We start from the raw sequence: 21,699 nt of genomic DNA, 5'->3' as shown, positions 1-21,699 counted from the left end.
TGGGGTTTGAAGGCTGTTGTCCCTGAGACTTCAGCAGGAGGCATGCTCTGTTCCAAGGCCTTGGACATCCTTCACAAGTTGAAAATGAAGCACACAAAGTTATTTCTCCTTTCTTTGGCAGTCAGGCAACCACTGCAGGCCAAACCCCCAAGCAGCACTTCAGCTTAGGGGTAGTCTCTCCTCAGTTTCTTGAGCTTCCTCTACTCAGCAAAGGTTTCTTCTTGTAGTCCAAAAGTGATCTAATTTCTTGGGATCAGGGTCAAATATTTATTCCCCAAAATCATTTGTCCTCTGAGGTCAGAGGGGCCTTTGCCCAGTCCAAACCAGTTATGTAGCACTCTGTTGACATGACTCCTTCTTTCCTTTCACAGTGCAGGGCAGAAACCTCAGACGCCCCACAGGAGGTGGAGCCAACATTGTGGAGGGAAAACACAGACCTGGAGCACTTCGTTGACATGATTCCTTCTCTTCTTTCACAGTGCAGGGCAGAGACATCAGACGCACCACAGGGGGTGGAGCCAGCACTGTGGGGGCACGCACAGTCCTATTTAGGTCCTAGGTGCAACTCCTCCCTCCCATCTACATGCAGATCTCTCTATTCACCACTGGGCTGACTCATTCTGTCTCCTGGAATCCCCCGGCCCTTGTCCCTCAAACTCCAGACAAGGAATACACAACCAGGCTTGGATAGTTAGGCAAGAAAATACCTACTTTCTAAAAGTGGTATTTTCAAACACAAAATGTTAAAACCAACTTCACTAAAAGATGTATTTTATCATTCTGAGTTCAGGCATACTAAACTAGAATTTCTACCTAGTTCCCTGAGTCAGTTAGGATTATAAGATGTAATAATCAACTGCCCATTCTGGCCTATGGAGAACAAGTAGCCTTGCAATAGTGAAAAACGAAAATGGCTCTAATTCACTATTAGGACATGCCACACACACCAGGACATGTCCTACCTTGAACTTAAAATGCACCCTACCCTTGGGCCTACCATAGAGGTGTCTTGATATGAAGAAAAGGGAAGGTTTAGGGACTGGTAAGTGGGTGCACTTGCCCAGTCAACATGGCAGTACCAGACTGCACACAGGCTCTGCAACAGCAGACCTGAGACACACGTTTACAGGCTGCTTCTGTGGGTGGCACAACCAGTGCTGCAAGCCCGCCAGCAGCATTTGGTTTACAAGCCCTGGGCACACGCTGTGCACTGTACTAGGGTCAGACAGTAAATCAAATAGGCCAATCATGGAGTCACTAATCCATACATCAATTTACAATAGGGCAATAGGGAGAGCATATGCAATGCACTTTAGCACTGATCAGCAGTGGTAAAGTGCCCCAAGTCATGAAACCAACAAAAACAGGTCCGACAAAATACAGAAGGAAGGCAAAAAGTTCAGGGAGGAACCTGCAAAAAGGGCCAAGTCCAACACAAATGATAGCATATTTGATAGTTGTCACATTCTGTCTGGTACATTTGTTACTTTGACTGCCAACTATAAATACCATAGTTAAAAAAATAAAAAATTTGATAACAAACTTCCAAATCCCATATGCATTGTATATGACAAAAGGCTAAAGTTACCGGCATTTGTTTGTATGTGTTCTTTGCTGTTGCGCTAGCGTTTTGGGGGTCAGCAGGGGAACATTGAACCTATTTCATGTGTGCCTGATTTAGAGGCCGCTGTTTTAAATATTCACTTTCATTCTTTTTTAAATATTGTAATTCGTGTGTCACCTGCTCAACTTCTGGTTTCACCATTTACTGCTATTCCAGTCCCCGGTATGCCGCGGCGTGTGCCGTTTGAGCGGAGGGACAAGGAAGGAATATCGAAGGAGTCTACCGCTGATTGGCCAGCGTCATATTACTGCCACGCCCCCCCCTATTTAAAGACCTACGGGGCGCGGACGCGCGCAGCTAAAGTTACCGGCATTTGTTTGTATGTGTTCTTTGCTGTTGCGCTAGCGTTTTTGGGGTCAGCAGGGGAACATTGAACCTATTTCATGTGTGCCTGATTTAGAGGCCGCTGTTTTAAATATTCACTTTCATTCTTTTTTAAATATTGTAATTCGTGTGTCACCTGCTCAACTTCTGGTTTCACCATTTACTGCTATTCCAGTCCCCGGTCCGCCACGGCGTGTGCCGGTTGAGCGGAGGGACAAGAAAGGAATATCGAAGGAGTCTACCGCTGATTGGCCAGCGTCATATTACGGCCATGCCCCCTCCCCATTTAAAGACCTACGGGGCACGGAGGCGAAGGCGCGCCAAAGGCAAGCCCGTCTGCGCCAGACCGTCGCCTGAACCCCTGCTGGTTTTCCTTTGCATCGGCAGTATCGACCTAGAGGTGAGCTGTGTCATAATGCTAACCTACACAAGTGGGGAATTGTAACATCTGAATCCAGGGGGACTAAGGGACCAGATAACTCAGGTTCTAACTTCTTTTATCGGGCCTCTTCAGACTGTCACATCTGTAGACCCCCTCATAGTCTCTACAATGGGCTAAGCAAAGACCGCCCAGTTAACTAGTACACCTACCTCACCTGATAGGAAATGTCCGGCAAAAGATGCGATCATCTCAGCATTGTATTTGAATGCCCGCTCGATACCTAAGCATGCTATCGAGGTATGGAGTTTACTTGAGGCAGATAAACCGGATATCTGCTTCTTTACGGAAACTTGGCTGCATAGTCAGGTGGCACCGAACTTAGTGAATGCCTTCCCCTCGGAATACCGCATAACGAGGGTGGATAGGGAAGGGAAGATAGGGGGAGGTCTAGCAATTGAAGCCAGAACCCCTATCAAGGTCAAGCTACTGGAATCTATGTCCAGTCCTATGCTTGAAATCATGATAGTGAATCTACAATTCCCCCGAATGGACAGCTAGCGCGTTGCTTGAGTGTATAGGCCGCCGACCAGTAAAACAGGTTTTGTTAACCTAATATTTGAAACAATAGTGGCCCATTCCCTGGCCTCTGAGAATTTCATCCTACTGGGTGATTTTAATTATCACGGGGAACTTTCTGGAGACCCAGAGACGGGTCTCCTAATTAGTACTATGGAAAGCCTGGGTCTTACACAAAAAGTTATGGGCCCCACCCACTGTGCGGGCCATTCTCTTGACCTAATCTTTACCAGTTGTTCTAAACTTAATACGGAAGATCCTCTCCCCATGATCTGGGCGGACCACTACCTCTTAAAGTTTAGTTTTCCGTATATGATTTTAACCTACCCTGTGAACGACATTAGAGTGCGGATCCGCCCATGGCACAAACTTACACCGGAAGCATTCTTAGCCCACTTTAAACCTAGAAATTGTCCCCTTCTTTCTTTAGAGAAAATGGTAACTAATTTGGAGTCTTCCATCTTACAAGCCTTAGATCGAACCATTCCTGAAACTGTCGTTAAAGCAAAATCAACAGCATCTCCATGGTTTACGACCAATCTAAACAAGCATTTACAGTGCAACGGTCTCGGCATTGCAAAAGTTAGAGCTATTAGCATTGTAAATGAACGCGAGTTTAAGGTCTTGACGTTGTAAATGACAAGGTCTTTTATTTATGTTTTAAAAACAAAAATATAAATAAGTCATTGTCATTTACAATGCCAATAGCTCAAAGTCGCGTAATGTGTATGGCAAACTACAGTAGCCTCCTGACGAGTGCCCTTTCACTTAATTTTTTACAAATGAAAGCCCTGGCACTTTTTTTTTTTTTTTACAAATTAAGCACGGGTGGTGTCCGTGTCTGTGCGTGCAGCCTGCTGTGTTTGTGTACTGCGAGTCTGCTACACGTCGTTTTGGGGGGTAAACACCAACACGCAGCTAGGGTCCTGCTTATATGTTAATTTTTCATTGCAGTGTCATGTAACTCCAATGCTTAGCTTTTTTTGACGAGAAGTTTGTGTATGATTTAAAAAAATAATAATAAACAATTGTTTGTTTTTCGTTTAAAAAAAAAAATCATGGTCTTTTTGTTTTTGAAGCTGCAAGAGGCGGTGGGGATCTTCTGTTCCCGCAGATGCAAGCATCACGTTGATGACCACACCTCAGGTTCGGCTTTAGTTCCTGGTGCATGGACGGATGTGTGACGCAGGAGGAAATACAATGTCCTAACACAGCCAGGGATCAGGAGAAAGAAACCAGAGCCTATCTCAGAGCAGCAGGGTTCTCACCCGTGTTGGCTAGTTTACAAGCACAATAAATGTTTTTTTTGTTCACATATAGGTCTGTCAGACCTGTTTCAGATGTTAGGCAGGAGCAATCCGGAAACTCGCCATGGAATCTAGGCTACCTTATTAGAGGTGGAATGGGAAGTGATGGATGAAGATCTCGAAATCTGAACTGCACTTTTAAGTACAGAATATGTTTCGTGACAGGCATGTACATAGATATTGACTGGCTTCAGTGCAAAGCATCAGCGCTGTGAATGGGCGGGCTGTAATAACTAACACATGGAGCGTGTTATCAGCGCCGCGCGCCTCTCTGCAGACTCCCCCTGCATTCCACAGAGGCGCGCGACGCGATCTGGCCTGCCATGCATGCCGTGGAGACAAGACCTGGCCGCGCTCACAACGTTATCCTATGGAAAAACGCTGCGCGCGGCCAGGTCTTGTCTCCCTTCGGCGTCTCAGACTGCTGAGACGCCGACAATAGTTCTCTGGCGAGAACGCGCTTTCAGCGCGTTATAACCGAGCCCTAAAAAGGACAAACTAGCTAGCAGAGCTGCTGAGCGCCACTGGCGGATATCCAGAACGGAGGTGGACAGAGCCAAGTATAAGCTGTCCCATCTTAGTTATATGAAAAATATAAAAATGGCAAAGAAGACTTACTTGACGCAAGGTATAAACACCTTGGCGAGTTCCAGTAAGGAGCTATATAAGATATTGAAGGTATTTACGTCCCCTCGCGCTGAGCAGTCTTTGTTTAATCCATCTCAAGAATGGGTTGAGTCAATGGCTACATTTTTTGAGACTAAAATCAAAATAATATACACTGCTTTCCCTATCTCAGACCCGGATCAACCCCCGCTACACAGCAGTCTGGTGACGCCGTCGCCCGGGGGGGTCTGTAGCCAAGCCTTTCTTCTGACTGAATTTGCCCCCATCACTGTTGAGGAGACCCTGAAAGGCCTTAGTAAAATAAAATCAGGATCGCCTATGGACCCGTTCCCTCCCCGCCGTTGTAGGAAAATCATGCCCCTGCTAGCAGAACCCCTTACGGCCATATTTAATGCCTCGCTTGAGCAAGCGCATGTCCCTTCCAAATGAAAGCACGCTCAAGTAAAGCTGATTCTGAAGAAACCTTCGGACGATCCGACTCTACCATCCCACTATCGGCCGATATCACTGTTACCTTTCTTTGGGAAAGTGTTGGAACTTCTTGTTAACAACTGGCTGGCGGCCTATATAGAAGTGTGTGGTGCTCTTGACCCCTCTCAGTCCGGCTTTCGGGCCGCCCACAGTACTGAGACGGCTGTGGTAGAGATAGTGGATAATATCAGACTCGCGGTGGATATGGGCAACTCGGCTGTCCTCATCCTCCTGGACCTCTCCGCGGCTTTTGACACCATTTGCCACGGCATTTTGAAACATCGGCTGTGGGAGATAGGTGTCAGAGGGGGGCCCTGGGGTGAATTGAGGACTATCTTACTGGCCGCCATACCACCGTTCGTGTCGACTCCCTGGTCTCCGGCAGTCGCCCTGTGACTGTGGGTGTACCTCAAGGGTCGATTTTGAGTCCGTTGCTCTTCAACCTATACCTGACTCCCTTGGCTAAAATTATCAAATCATTTGGCTTTGAAACTGTGTCATACGCTGATGACACCCAGCTGCTGATCACATGCGGTGTAGATCCCGCTGACACCTGCACTCGTTTTAAAAACTGTATGGTTGAGATCAGCAGCTGGATGCGGGGAAATAAGCTCCAACTAAACGCGGGCAAGACAGAAATTATCCTGTTTGGCAAGGCAGAGAGGTAATGGACCCAGGAGTGGTGGCCTACTGAATTGGGTGTATGCCCGACCCCCAAGTCGGCGGTCCGCAACTTGGGAATTATTATTGACAGCACTCTGTCTATGAAAAATCATGTAGCCAGGGTGACGGGTACCTGCTACGGAATAATGCGCCGCCTCAGAAAGATCTTCAGGTGGCTCCCCATTGAGGCCAGAAAACCTTTGGTGCAGGGCCTTATCATTAGTCATCTTGATTATGGTAACGCCCTGTACCATGGCTTGAATGGGGACCTACTGGCAAAGCTGCAAACTTTGCAGAATACTGCGGCCAGACTAGTGCTGGACTTGCCGCCTAGAACTGCTTCTTCGCCGTGTCTGGAAAAGTTGCACTGGCTTCCCATTCGGCAAAGAAGCCAATTTAAGATCTTGAGCCTGGCCCACAATGCACTGCACAACAAAGGGCCTCGCTACCTCCAAAAAAAACGTAATTGGTATGTTCCGAAAAGGCCCTTAAGGTCTAGTAATAAGTTTCTGCTGACCCAACCTCGTGTGCGCTCCTCTAGGTACGGCCAACGCTCTTTTTCCTACCTTGCCCCGACACTTTGGAATAAATTGCCCTCTCACCTCCTTTCCATCGTGGAGCACCAGAAATTCCATAAAGCACTGAAAACCTGGCTTTTCCCGAGTAGGACCCCCTGTGTTGTGTAAGCCCCTTTTCTCTTCTGTCATCTCTTTTCTGGTCTCTTATGCTGCAAGCGCCTTGAGACCTCACGTTGAAAAGCTGCGCTATATAAGAACCTCTGACATTGACAGGGTGCTCCAACCTAGTCGATGACAATAGCTACTTCTAAAGGATTAAAATAGTTCCAACCTACCAATGGCTTGACAATTTTTAAAGCAGTGACTGCATCCGAGACAATCACAACTGTGGCCACAACATGCACAATTGCAAGTAGTGGCCAGCAAGTTGTATGTCGCAGTATTGAGTGGTGCTAAAATGATATATCAAGAACATTGACTAATACAATATCGCAAATGTGTATGTTTTATATATGGGTATGCGCTTGTGTATGTATGTATGTATGTATATGTGTGTGTGTGTATATATATATATATATATATATATATATAATATATAATATATAATATATATTACATACATACTCTGGGTGGTTCTCAAGTTTAGGTGGAAAGCAGCTCCTGTTAGAGTACTCTCAACACCAGCGACACTCTAGATCTGCTCACCTCAAATGTCTGTTTTTCTATCAAAGTCTTTAAGCCTAGGATTAGCACAGTGCCATCCACGCCAAGATAGAAAAGGACAAAGTCTTTTGCCATTTCTACAGCAAAGTCTTTAAGCATAGGACTAGCACAGTGCTGTCCTTGCCGAGCTGTAAAATGACAAAAGCCATTTATCACTCCAGGCACAGTATTACAGCTTTGAATTGGTAAAATACCAACTCAAGCCAACCTGAAATGAGTAAAAGCAACTCCTGACACAGTGTTTTGCTCAAATTAGAGCTCTTCAGAGAGGTATAGCTTTGTCCAGACACAAGGGAGCGCCCAGTATAAGTCAAAACAAAACCCTTTCAGGGTGGGAAAAAACCATTGCATAGTTAATCATCTTGCAACATGACAGTTGACATCTTACCTGTCCCAACGGGTTGGATAATCCTTCCCTCCGTGTCCTTAATAAAATCTAAAATTCTTGCCACGATAGCTGGAAAATGGTGTATTCTATGGCAGGACCAGAGGCTCAGATTATGCTTGTTCAAAGCTGACCAACAACAACAGAAGAAACCTGCGTAATAGGTTTATTGTAAAACACTTGAAACATTGATTCCGAAGACCAATCTGCAGCTTTTAAAATGTCCTCTAAGCAAGATCCCAGAATATATGCCTTAGAGGCCATAGCGCCTCTGGTAGAGTGTGCACCATAAACAGAAATGCCAATCCCTGCTTCAGGCAAGACCCACCTGACCCAACGTGCCAGGGTGGCTGCTGAAACTGGACGAAAAGGCTTTTGGATTGCTAACAGCAATTGACCCAAGGGATTTGTTCTATGAGATAATGTGCGTTCCTCAAATACTTTTAAACATTTTAAAACACATAATTTGACTTTGTGAGGAAAGGCAGGATATTCAACCGAACGTGACATGGTCTTAGTCCTCCTCGAGATGATGAGATGCACCCTGTGGAAAAAACATTCTTCCTGCCAAATTAAAAGTGTGCAATCAGAAACTCTCTTACAGGAGATTAAACACAATAACATGGTAAGTTTAGCAGATAATTGTTTCAACGATAAATCTTTATATGGCCAAGATTCTAATAAAAGAAAAAACTTTAGAAACGTCCCATATCGTTGTGTATCTGGGACGAGGCGGACGAGCCACTCTGATGCCTTTCATCAACTTACACATTAGGGGATGCATCCCCACCGGCTTAACATCAATGTGATTGTATCCAGCCGAGAGAACTGACCTGAACTTATTGACAGACCTATACGAAAGACCTAATTCAGCACATTCCGATAAAAAGTGTATTACCTCCTTCACATCTTATCCCACAGGATCCACCTGTCGTTGAAGGCACCAACCCACCCATCACTTCCATGATGCAGAGTATCGTTTATGGGTGGATGGAGTCCAAGCTTGGTGTATAAACTCAGCAGCTGCGGATGAAAGGCCCTCAATTCGTTTGTGTCTCCTGAGAGCATCCAAACCATGAGGGACAACTGGTTCTGCAGGACCAGAGGATGAGGAGTTCCCACTGGGTCTTGGAGAAGCATCGGAAATGCATGTAGCTGAAAAGGTAAGTCCACTGATAACTCCAGTAGTGTCGGAAGCCATGACTGAGTCTTCCACAATGGTGTGACCAACACTATTTACATCTCCTGTCAACGGACCAGGGCCACCACTCTCTGGATCAGAGCGAAGGGGGGAAAGGCATAGTTCCTCTGAGATCCCTAATGTTGAAGGAACGCATCAGTTCCCATCGCCATCGGATCCGGTCTCCAGCTGAAGAGTAGGAGGTGAGCATTGAGACGAGAGGCAAAGAGGTCTATCATGCAAGGACCTCTCATATTCATGATCTCTACAAAAAAGAGAAGGGTGGAGTTTTCAATCGCTGAAGTCCCGCAGGAACCTGGAGTTCCAATCCGCTATCTGATTGAGTTTGCCGGGCAGATACTCCGCTATTACACTGATCTTCTGATACAGGCAAAATTGCCAAAATTCCCTTACAATGTTTGCCAACAGGCGAGATTCCGTCCCTCCGAGGCGATTGATGTATCGCACAGTTGAAACATTACCCCTCCTGAGTAGGATGCAACTATTGCTCTTCAGAGAGGAAATCGATTTTATGGCAAAGGAGCCCGCTAGTAGTTCCAGACAATTGATGTGCAACTTTAACTAGTCAGTGGACCATCGTCTTGGGGTGGTAATGTCTCCACATCTTGCACCCCAGCCCCATCCGCTGCCATCAGACTCTATGATGACATCTGGAGAGGCGCAGAAAATGGCCTTGCCGTTCCACGCTTCCATGTGTTGTAACCACCAATGAAGCTCCTCCTGAACCTCCGGAGACAGGGGAATAATGTGGTCGTACGAATACCTTTTTTGCAGATAATAGATCTTCAGTCGCTGTAAGGCCCTGTAATGAAGGGGACCTGGGAAGATGGCCTGAATCGAGGCAGCCAGTAGGCCTACAATCCTCGCTAGGGATCTTAACAACTTCATCTGTTTCGACAAGAGTCGAGCGGATCTCTCTTTATCGATTTGATCTTGTACATAGGTTTAACTGGGCGTTGATTGCATCTATTTGAAACTCCAGGAAGTCCACCTGTTGACTCGGGTGGTCATTGATTTTTGATGTTTATTACAAACCCTAATTCTTGCAACAGGGAAGTTGTCCACTGTAAATGTGTGAGCAAGAGGTTCCGGTCCTGCGCCAGAAGTAACATGCCATCGAGGTAGACGATCATGCTCACTCCCATCTCCTGCAGATGAGTGACCACTGGCTTTAGTAGCTTGGTAAACACCGAAGGAGCTGATGCTAGGCCGAAAGGGAGGGAAAGATACCGGTACCATTGCCCTATCCAGGAGAATTGGAGAAACTTCTGATGGGGGGCAAATGTGAACCGTGAGGTAAGCGTCTTTTAGATCCAAACGGACCATCCAGTCCTTCTCCAAAAGACGATCTCTCAACAGATGGATACCCTCCATTTTGATATGTTTGTATATCACAAAGGGATTGAACTCCGAGAAATAAAACTAATCTCTGGCCTCCTCCCTTGTTTTACACCAAGAAAACGTTGCTGTAAAACCCGCCGGGAATGCAGGGTCATACGGCAATAGCCTGCTTGGCCAAAAGCTCTTGAAGCTCTGAGTCAATAAAAGCTTGTTCTTGTAGAGGAAAAAAGGATAGGAAAAGGAGGAGCCACTTGACAAGGGGGAGTCTGTTAATTCTATCTGATAACCCTGAACCGTGTGGAGGACCCACGCATGCAAGGTTAACGGTGTCCAATACATCACAAAATGTAACAATCTGCCCCTGATGGGGATCGTTGAAAAGAGTAGCGGACGTACCAGATGACTGGGCATCGAAGGTCTTGTAACCCCTGTTGACTCCCCTGTTATACCGGCCACTGAAGCCTCGGGATCTGGAGGCATAGAAACCAGTTTGTTCCGGTTCCTGGGTGTACCCCCTATGTCGTGGGGGGGAAGCCTCGCTGGGGACTTGGATTGTTGTAGCAGCCGGCTGAGTGTCCCCTGCCACGATAGGTCCTACCGGTGCCTGGGTGAAAGACTCTTCAGTGAGGACTGCGATTTATCCAACAATGCAAAGATGCTGACGAATTTTGCGATGTCCTTGACAAAACAGTCCCCAAAAGTTGACCCTCAGCCAGAGGGCCTGGTCGGCCAGGGCCAATTTAACCAGTTGTGGGTCGATTTGCAAAAGAACTGATTTGCACCTCTCCGATGAGAGTTCTCAATTGGTGTTGTCAACTAGGCAAATTGCTCTCTGGGTCCACCCCACCAGGACCTCCGGGTGAATAGCAGCCCCGGTCTCTTGTGCTTGTGTTCCAGGATCTTAGCTAGTGGGCCCGAAAAGTCTAACAACTTGTCCTGGCACACCCTAAGGGCACGATCAATGCCCTTTTTAGGATCTTTCTTATACTTCTTCAGAAAGGTGGTCATAGAGGAATTAATATCTGGGATAAGGGCCACCTTGTGAGGCAGATCAGGCCGGGGGCATTCGGATCTGAGGCGGGCTCAAACCTCTTTATTGAAGCTCTTACGCAAGTGGATTTGCATATACTCTGCCACTGCCGGTACAGGAACCCACTCTGAGGAACGGGGATGAACTATACCTGAAAGGTCAAAAGAGAAAGGGAAGGTTGGATGGGCGAAGAGGAGTGTTTGCCCTTTCTGGAGTGTTTGCAAGGACGGGATTCTTGGGATGAGTCAGTGTCTGTGTCAGTATCTGTAGTAGGGACAGGAATGGAGGGTTAAGGAATTCGAGAGGACGGGGTAGGATTGTCACCGTGGGCCTGTTCTTTAGAGCTGCGCTGTTTCAAGTAAACTTAAACGTGGGAAGCCCAGCTGGATCGGGGGGGGGGGGGGTAGCAGGAGAACCAGTGGGAGCCAGGTTATTACCAACACGTTGTTCCAGACGCTGGTAAATAGGCAATAAAGCAGAGCATAGGGCCATATCCAGCTTAGAATCAAATTTCTTATCAATGATGGCATCCATAGAGTCATCATAATAGAAACTGCATCTTCAGGGTGCTCAAACGCAGCCACCTCCTCGTCATAGACTTTGCAGTCTGAAATTCTGTAGTGTATATATATATGTGTGTTTGTGTGTGTGGGTGTGTGTGTATGTATGTAAGTATGCATGTATATGTGTGTGTATATATATATGTATATGTGTGTGTGTGTGTGTATATATATATGAGATATCGCCAGATGCAGCAAGCGATCGCTTTCCTCCTCGCGCCACCTGCCGCAAAATTGGACACGGACCCGGGTTTGGTGCTTAAAGATGATTTATTGAGCTGGCAACGTCAAGACGCGTTTCGCAGCCTCAGCAGCTTGTTCGCTCGACAGAGATAGCTCAATTGTTTACCGCCCAAACTCTCAAAGGGGTTGGGCGTCGGTCGGGAGCAAAGCAGGGGCAGTGGGGGTCACACAGATACCAAAGAAGCCCTTGGCGCTAGGAGGGCATATAACCATACCTGCCTGCGCAGACAAAGGTTGACAAAAATTATTTCCCTAACAAACTGGTACTTAGGGGTTAATATTCTGCGCAAACGGTGATTGAAAAGAATGCTGCCAGATTGAAACATGGCCGGATATCGGCTCCGCCGTCGGACAGCTGCGTTAACCCATGATCCAGCCCGGGGCGAGGCATCTTTCCAGCATTTACATGGAGCTGCATGCGCGCCTGGGCGCGTGCAGGCTCCCGAGGTACACGCAGGCAGCCCGATTGGGCTCCGGCGTGCGCTTTGCTCTCTGCGCGGGGGCCCAAATCCCAGCCCGAGCGCGAAGTGCAATACACTTGCGAAGCGAGTCGGCAGCCAAATAGCCCGCAAACTGACAATAAAATACAGAGCAACATGCACTGGGAAAAACTATGGTAACAAGGCGAGGTCGCGCACGGAGAACGCGGGGCGGTGATAACCCGCTACAAAACAGTGATTTGAGGCAATAGTATGTTAAATCCAATCATAAAATGCATACATTTTACCAATTAAGACATCGTAAATATAGTAACGGAGACAATGCATGATCAAAATAATGAGGCACTTATCTTGACTGCGGAGCAGCAAAGAAAAAGGTAGTCAAGATGGTGCCTCGTTATTTTGTATGCTAACCTCTGCTGTTATTGAAGGAGGCGTGGTTCAAAGCCTCATGGGAAACGTAGTATATTGTAATGTTTACTTTTTCTCATTGGCTTCTGTTGAGGAGTAAAGAAATTGAGAAAGCATAATCTGAGCCTCCAGTCCTGCCACAGAATATGCCGGGCCGAAGACGGCTGCAATGCCAGAAACCGGTCCCCGGAAGCTTGTTTCCTTTCCAGTAAAGAATTGACTTGGTAGTTTGGTCTGCCCTGTTCCCATGATGCACTGGGCCAGGGACAGACTAATTTGCATGTAGCCAGGTTCTGAACTGGGATGGTGCAGTGAGCTAAAAAACGGTGATGGATCAAGCCCTGATATTTTGACTGGGTATGAGTGTTCTGTTTAAATCAGATGCTCTGTCCATCACCACCCCCTTTTCTGAATAGAATATGCCAGGGCTCATACCATTGTAGCGTTTGAATACTTGCAATCCCCTTATGATGTTCCAACTTGGTGCCTCGTCCGGATTCCCAACCAGGATGCACAGCCAAAAGGTAAATGAACCATCCATTAAAGTTCGAACATTTTCTTCCATGTTTCAACAGTTTATTCCAGAGGTAATCACAAGTAATTTGACATTTCGTTCTTAAGTTCAATTTAATCATCAGTTCAACGAGTGCCATCCTGCTTTGCTCTCAAACGGGGGCGGCTGGTGAGCTCTGAAAGTGGTGAGGCGTAAAATTTGTGTCTGTGTGCACCGCGGCGCGCGTGTGCAGAGAGCGAGCCCAAACAACCTAAGTGGGGGTCGGGGGGATTATCCCCTGAGAAAATTTGAAAGAAGATTGGGAAAATGGTGCATGATCATGCTTGATCATGCACCACACTCCGTGAGGCAACTGAGCACTTCTAATCTCCACCCCTCACACTCATCACCCAAGTCACTGCAGTTAGGTCACACCAACATCCTCCTCATCTATGTGTGACTGCCCTTGCAAGGTAGCAGCTCCTCGAGACCACACTAGTGACAGCAGAGCGATGTATACATGAAAATTAGCTTCTTAGTGTGTATTTCCACTCTGTTAGCAACGTCACTATTACTGACTGCAGATGTTAAATGAATGGGTGTGCCGCAAATGCGAGGTCTACATGATTGCAGAAATGCACAAATTACCACTAATTTGTAGGTAGTTCTACATACTGGGCATGAAGGTACTATCACTATCTGTCCGAACCTTAAGGATACAGAATGTAGTACGACTGACGATGAAAGAAGAGGACACCGTCATGCAATAACTTTTCTCCTAGCACAAAGCCAAGTAAGTGTGCAGCTATGACTGACCTGCTTTAAGGCCCCTAGGCACTGCAGTACTACAACAGCATAAACCATATTACTGCCCACATAACGACGTTATTACTGAGTGGGAGATAGTTCGATGTAATTGAGGGTGCACAAAAAGCTTGGGAGATGATTCATTTGGGTCCACTGGAATCTGAATGTTTAGCACTGAACACGCACACCGGAAACCGGGTCCCCATTCCGGAAAGGAAGAAAGGTTTGTCAGACACATGGGCATCACCAACTTGGGGCATTCTCCCTGCTGTACTACAAATATGTATACTACTACAGCAACGACGCAGAATGCGAACAGACTGCTCTTCACTCCAATCGAATGACAAAAAACACCACACAAGGCATTCACTCAGACCAGGTTGGGCCAGAGAGTAGCGGGTGTCCCCATGACCTCTCGAGGAGTGACTCACAATGTCCAAGGCTTATTGATTTTTCGTCAACAGGAACCAAAATATTGTTTCGCTACAATTTTTTTTCAGCCCGATCTTATCCCTGCTGTTGTAAAAAAAAAAAATGAAAGAAAGCAGGAAATACTAAATTAAATGAAAAAAATAACCTCGTCTCCATTTAATCCTAAATTCATTTGTGACGCTAGTGTCATTTTAATGCCGCACAATGCACCCTGAGCCATGTTCTCTACTTTTTTGCTTTCAAATTGTATTCGCTGCCATTTGTGTCACATTTAAAATGTTAACAGTATGGAATGTCATTTAATCGGAAGTTTGACCGGAAAATTAATTTGACTTATTCCTTCTGCCCATTCCTATCTCTAGGACAATATGATGCTAGCCATTCCGCGTGAGTATTACTTAATAAATGGCGCCATAATATTGTCAAGGTCCGTGGGGGTCTGTCGGTTAAGGGATAGGCGTCGACAAGAAGGGGCAGGCACCTGATTCTCCTTAATGTTCCATGAAAAAATATCAGACAGTGTCGTATAATTACGGAGCAGGCAAAGGCGCACCGCGCCGGCAATCTTGAGAGTTTCTTAAATATTTTTTTAATTAGACGCCGCACATCTGTAATTTACTTGAAACCTTTGCTGGCACAGATACGAACCAAGTTTAAATGCATAAATATAATAAACGAAAAAGAAAGGCGATAATAATACACAGAGGGCAGCGTTGAACAGTACCACTTGGCAGCATTAATTCTGGCGGCATGCTCACGGGAGAGGGGGGGAGGCGGGTGGGGGGGAATACAAATATGAAATAAAAACGTAACTTACCAATCAGCCCGCCCGGCCGCTGCTGCAGGTTCAGCCGGTTCCCGTCACCGGGCCGTGCTTGGTAGTAGTGTGACACGGAGGCTCAGTCGGATGTCGCGCTCGCTCCTGGCTTGAGCAGTAGTTCGCATGTTCTGTTTAGGGCTTAAAAAATGTTTGCGACCAGCCCGAACATGCGCACTAGGCTGCTCATTAGAACAGCGACATGGTACAACCCTCGCTTTACTAATGAGCAGCCAAATGCGCATGTTCCGGCTGGTCGCAAACATTTTTAAGCCCTAACCAGAACATGCGCTCTCTTGCTGTGTGCTCCACGGACCACGTGCACATGCCTGAACTCCTGCTGCCCCGCCCCCTTCTGAGCTGACTGCCTCCAGCGGCCTGAAATTGTAATTTGCAATTCAAATGAGAGTGATAGAGTGACGGCAAACGAACACACGCGGCCCGCTTGTTGTATACTCCGTCAACTCCACTGGGCGTGCCTCATATTAAGTAGTGGGGCAACGCCCGAGCGCCCTAATGGACGCACCGCCTCTGCTCTCAAACACATAGAGGTACATGTTTTCCTCACAGCGTAGAGATGACATTCCCAATGCATTTCAGGCATTGTATTGCCCTTCCTCAGGGGAACTATAAAGATATGTGAAAACTTGTATAAACCAAGTGTTTCCAGCAACAACAAAAAACAACAACCAAATGTACCAAATCATAACCCTATAACTCACAAAATCAAAATGTGCCAAATTATAACCTTGTGTGCTCCCCCAGTGAATACAAAATAAACTGGGCGTTCAACACGTGCTCTATCCATTAACTCAATGACTCCGTATGTAGTCGCCTTTCAATGAAGTGCTCTAAACCCATATTAAACATGCCACAGAACACCCAATTCCAACACGAAAACATTTAAATATAAGAAACCTTTCTCAATTTCACATACCTCCACTGCCAAAATAAACCGTGCATATCAATTTATATGTACATGCTCTAGTCACACCTCACCGAGTTTGACGAATATTTTATGAAAGAGGTCTCATGATACTAACCACGCGATCAACTGCCTGCATAACCACAGAAATAGAAAAAAGAATAGTGAACAAAAAGAAAATTGTTCCGATTCCTGAAACCCCAACCACCGTACCATCACAAAAAAAACAACTGTACTAAAACAGTAATCAAGATCATTTTTAGAAAATAACATGTCTTTAAAAAAACGAATTAAAACAGTACACATGATTAATATTGTTTCTACTAGATTTTTGGCTTTACTGCAGACAGAGCCCTTCTCTAATCCATAATGTGGTACTGCAAACTGACAGCCGAAGAGTTTGTGCTGTAGGGGGGAGAGCGTACTTGTCCCAAGAACAGAATGCACATGAAAACTTGTTGCCCTTGACCCCAAACAATATGTCCTGGGCTTTGTGCTATAGGAATTTCACATCCCTGCATTATGTTTCTCTATATCTGAGGTCACTGCACTTAAAACCTATAAGTAACCTCTGTTCTTCAGTCCGGAGGGCAGGGTGTTTGATTATAAGTGTGAGGGTGCCCTTGGATGAGCAGGACACTCATATAAACCCTGGAGTCGATTCTCCATGCTTTGTAAGTGCAGCCTACCATTTTAATACATATAGTGGACATCAGTCATTACGAGATGTCTAACTATATAGTGGCTGCACCGAACCGGTCATGTTTGGTAACAAACATGTTGGAATCATACTCCAACACCGATTCTAGTGTTGGTATTATGATCCCATGTACTGCGGGGCTCCTTAGGGTACCCCCTGTACTCCTGGTAAAATGCTTTCAGGATCTGCCAGCAAACTACAGCTGATATTGACCACAGACACGGTTCTGCCCTCCTTCTACTGAGCCTAGCTAAAGCAGGGGACGGTAGAACAATAGATTTCCTGTCACAGGGAGGTGGGGCACCTCCTAGGCAGGACTTAGTGTATTAGGCCGGCGAGAGGCACTTGCTGGCGCCACCAGGCTGCTTTCAAGGGCACATTTAGTGCCCTTCTTGCATACTCCAGTTTGACCAGTTCAGGGAGCCCTTGGTCCCCACTCTTGTGCAAAACTGGACAAACGACATAGAAGTTGCGTCCCCCCTGTCCAGCCCCTCCTGTGGGAGGGACACCTGCGTTGTTCCAACACTTCCCTTAGGGTACTCAAGGGCTTACCTGTGGGTGGGTCCTTAGATTTGTCAGGGGACAAGACTCAAGCATCAAACGACATCACTTTTCGACCGTCTGGGCACTTGGATCTCGTTGGACTTCGACTGGAGCGGAGACTGCACAAAGTAAGACTCCTGCTGCTCCTTGTCTCGTTGTCCTTTAAGTCTCCTTTGTCGTCTGTGTCTATTCTTCTTCCAGGTTCTTCAACAGACCTGTGGGCATCAAGGACACATGAAGTAATTTCCCTTGGAGTAAAGGAGTCACTCCCCTATGTTAGTGTTGTGTAATCAATAGAAGATTTTTTTATAACCACTGTGTGGTTCTTTTTCATTTAACTTACACTATAGATTAAACTGGTTAAACAAGCTGTTTTAATACTCCTTCAAAATAAGCCTGAATGCTGCTCTCCAAAGCTACCACTTTGGGAGATTTCTATGGTTATCAAAGACCACTGAAATCCCATAAGGGTTTTTTGGATTAGTGAAAGTTGCACCACTTGAAGAAGTTAGCACTATATACTAAAGCAGCCCCTTAAAAAAAAAAAATTATATATATATATATATATAACCAGTCTCTCAGCATGAGAGGAGATTGAGTCGCAACCTATTCGTGGGTTTAAAAGCATTTATTAGCTGTATTGCAGCGCTGGCATTTCCTAATGCATTTCGGTCTCTCACAGACCTTTTTCAAAGGAGAAGGACGCCACGGCATTAGCAGGTGAAGCAGCTTCCCAACAGGATTACTCCTTTTGAGAGTTTTCGCCCTCTGGTGGTCGCCTCGAAAGGCTGGCTAGCTCTCTGAGCCTGCTGGTCTTTGTAGTACGCTGTTCTTATCAAAGGGTGATGCTGTTTTTCTCATGCTGCAATGTTAGTTTCCAGGAATCCCCGAATGCCGCTCTTCAGACTGCTGGGGCCATATCCAAGGTCCAATCCTTGGAGCCTGATATATATATATATATATATATATATATATATATATATATATTCTTTACTTTGACATTCTCAACAAAAATGAAGTAGGACTAAAATTCACCTACAGTAGGAGTTCAAAAAGAATACAATATCTGGACGTCGAAGTATATATAGAAGAGGAACAGATCCAAACGAAAATTTATCGGAAACCTACGTCAACCAACAGCATCCTCCACGGAACTAGTTTCCATCCTTCGAAACTATTGAAAAGTATTCCGTATGGAGAATTTATTAGAATGCCATGGAATTGTTCCACTGAGGAAATGGTACAAAATAGCTTTGTAGACAGTAAGAATCGTTTTTTAAAAAGAGGATACAAACATAGTGATGTGGAAATGGGACTGTCACGTGCGAAACAAATTCCCAGAGAAGAAACTTTGATCAATAAAACTAACCCAACAAATGATGAAACAACGAGATTAATCCAAACATATAGCAAAGAAAGTTATAAAATCAAAAAGATTCTCAATAAATATTGGAGTGTCTTAGAAAAAGATTTAGACATTAGAACATCAATCGGAAAGTGTGCTCAAATCACGTATCGAAAAGCCCCCTCCTTGAAGGACAAACTTGTAAAAAGTCATTTTTCGTCAGTAAAGAAGACTACATGGCTTACATCGAAACAAATGGGATTTGTACATTGCAACAAATGCAAGACATGTAAAATCAGCAAATCAGTGTCCAAACTTAAAGATGGAAGAGGCAAAGTCTTTGAAATCGGAGAAAAAATCACGTGTGAGACACTGTATGTAGTCTATATTATGTAACGTGATGGACTCATTGTTTTATGGACTCAATTGCATTATGGACTCAATTGCATTATTGGTACCAACTTTCTGTATTCCTATTCATGTGACTGTAACTATTTGTACTGAACCGACTATTCCTGTACTGATGATTCTCTTTGCAGCTCCTAATAAAAATCTTTTGAACTCAAAAAAAAAAAGAAAAAAAAAAAATGTACATGCGGGTTGCGCTATATTGGAGGTACAATTTGCACCTTGTAAAAGCGCATCTTGGAACACCTAAGGGCAATCCATAATAAAGACATGTCATATGCAATCTCTAAACATCTTCATATGCAGCATCAAACGAATTGGAAAGATATTCGCTATTTTGGTATTGCTACTGTGCCGGCAAATGAGAGAGGCGGCAACCGCACTCTTAAATTGAGAAAACTTGAATCGCGTCTCATTATTCGTTTCAAAACTAAGGCCCCGTATGGTTTAAACGGGGATGAGGAAATGCATGTCCATTTGTAAATCTATTTGCAATTTGTTAACTTATAAGTTGGAAAAGTCATTACAAAATAATAATGTTTACAGAGGGTACTATACCTCGAAATAGATCATTAAGAGCTCCATGGTACTCTACCCAGAGCCTAACACAGAGAGTTTTAAACGGTTTGTAATAATGCCGATTTATAGAATGTTAATGATTTGAATAAATTACGCACCAACTCTAAAAAATAAAAATTTAACAAAATTGAAAGCAACAATGATTACATACATGCTATTCTTTGATAAAGGTATATTTGAAATTAATTGAGAAAAGAAAAAATGCTGATTTACTTTAAGAAATACAAAGACCATAATGCTTTGCTCTGGGTTTTAATTAACACTATAAAGGTTGAAAGTAAAGAAGGACTCACGATACCGTGAAAAAGAACATTTTTTGTTCGAAACGTTGGTGGGTGATGGTGGCGGATTCTATTATGCTGAAATAAACAAGCTTCAAGAGAAAGTTCCTGTGTTCGGGAGTGCAATTTTAACAAGTTTGCTGGTCAAAAATATATATATATAACTTTTTTCTTTTTTCTTCAAATCTAAACTCCATGTCTATATAGTTTTGAGATTATATCTTCAAGATAACTAGATGTGGAATTAACATTAATAAAACTATACTTGCCTTTAGCAGATACCTTCATGATAAAGTCTATATGCGGCATACAATAGTTTGGTTGGACGATAATTAGAATTCAATATTTTAGTTGAGTACCATACACCAGTATTAAACAATTTTGCAGTGTTGAGAAAAGCTTTATTGTAATAAAATGCCTCCCTCTGTTAAGACTAATAACATAACAGCCACAGAATTAGTGCCCACTGACACAAAGGAAATATTAAAAGCTATAAATCTACGCAACTTGGTATAAACTATCATTCCAAATAGAAGTTTAAGTATGATTTGGATTTTCAATTAGTTCGTTTACAAACGTCAGCATACCAGTTTCTCAAAATGCATAGTTTTCTATCCGATCTACACTTTCCGTTTTGGGTTAATCCATTCAAAGAAAATCCAGTCTTGTTCTTGAAAAATTACTTTAATATGGCTAGAGTAGACCCTCTGAATTAAGTACTTTGCTGGGCACTTCTGGGAGCTACTTCCACGGTACTGGGGAGCTGCCATTAGGTCCCGAACTACCTGTTGGAGACTCCTGGTATAGATAATTCTTTGCTATTTTTCTTAATGCAATTTACTGCACAAGCGCTGGGGATTTTTTATTGGGTTTTATCTCAACCCTAAGTTGCAAAACCTTCTGATTTGTTCTTCATTTCACTGTATATTTCATATATGCAAACAAATATATATTGTTTGTAAGCCAGCCCTTGTTCAGAAAGAGGAAAGGCTGGAAACAGTGAAGACAAAATGCAGTGGGTCTCTAGTAATTTCACCTCGTAAGATAAAATAAATATCAACAGCTTGAAGCTGAACAAATCCCAAGGGCTGGTTGTGGTATACATGAAATTATATACAAAAGGTGTTTAAGCCTGCATTTACTATCGAAAAGCCTCATCCACTCTAGCAATCAGCTTTTGCAATCCCATTGCATGAAAAGGGTAGCAAAGCAAATCCACTAATTATAGTCCCATTTCCTTACTAGATGAGGGCCGGCAACATTTATGGGAAAGTGTTACTCAGCCGGCTATAAAGTTGGGTAGACATTAGTGCTGTGCTAACTGATGTGCAGTCTGGTTTTAGGAAAGGATTGAGTAGTACTTACCAGGCCACCCACCTTTGTATGATTGCACAAATATGTAGCACCACGATAGTGCCATAATGTGTGACTTTTTATAGACCTCAAATCTATATGTGACTTGATCAATTGGAACAAGTAGATGCATAGATTGAAAAAGGCCTGCTGATATGTTATTTTGCTTTTTTACACTTCTTAGTCTCCT

General features: G+C 44.5%; 1 protein-coding gene across 2 annotated transcripts in view; it reads left to right on the top strand.

Moving 5' to 3' along the window:
• Positions 1-21,699, top strand: part of UBL5 (ubiquitin like 5) — a 113,646-nt gene that overhangs the window by 17,208 nt on the left and 74,739 nt on the right. Inside the window, exon 2 of one of the 2 annotated variants that reach the window (XM_078681024.1) lies at positions 3,986-4,052. The exons of the other annotated variant lie outside the window; for it this stretch is intronic. Coding sequence (XP_078537150.1) covers positions 4,038-4,052 — 15 coding nt within the window. The 5' untranslated portion in view covers positions 3,986-4,037. The remainder of the gene's footprint in view (positions 1-3,985; positions 4,053-21,699) is intronic. 2 annotated transcript variants of the gene reach the window in all.

The sequence above is a fragment of the Lissotriton helveticus genome, chromosome 1_1, assembly GCF_964261635.1.
Source record: "Lissotriton helveticus chromosome 1_1, aLisHel1.1, whole genome shotgun sequence".
NCBI classification, from domain to species: domain Eukaryota; kingdom Metazoa; phylum Chordata; class Amphibia; order Caudata; family Salamandridae; genus Lissotriton; species Lissotriton helveticus.
Note: the sequence above shows the minus strand (reverse complement) of the source record. Positions and strands in the feature narration are given on the sequence as shown.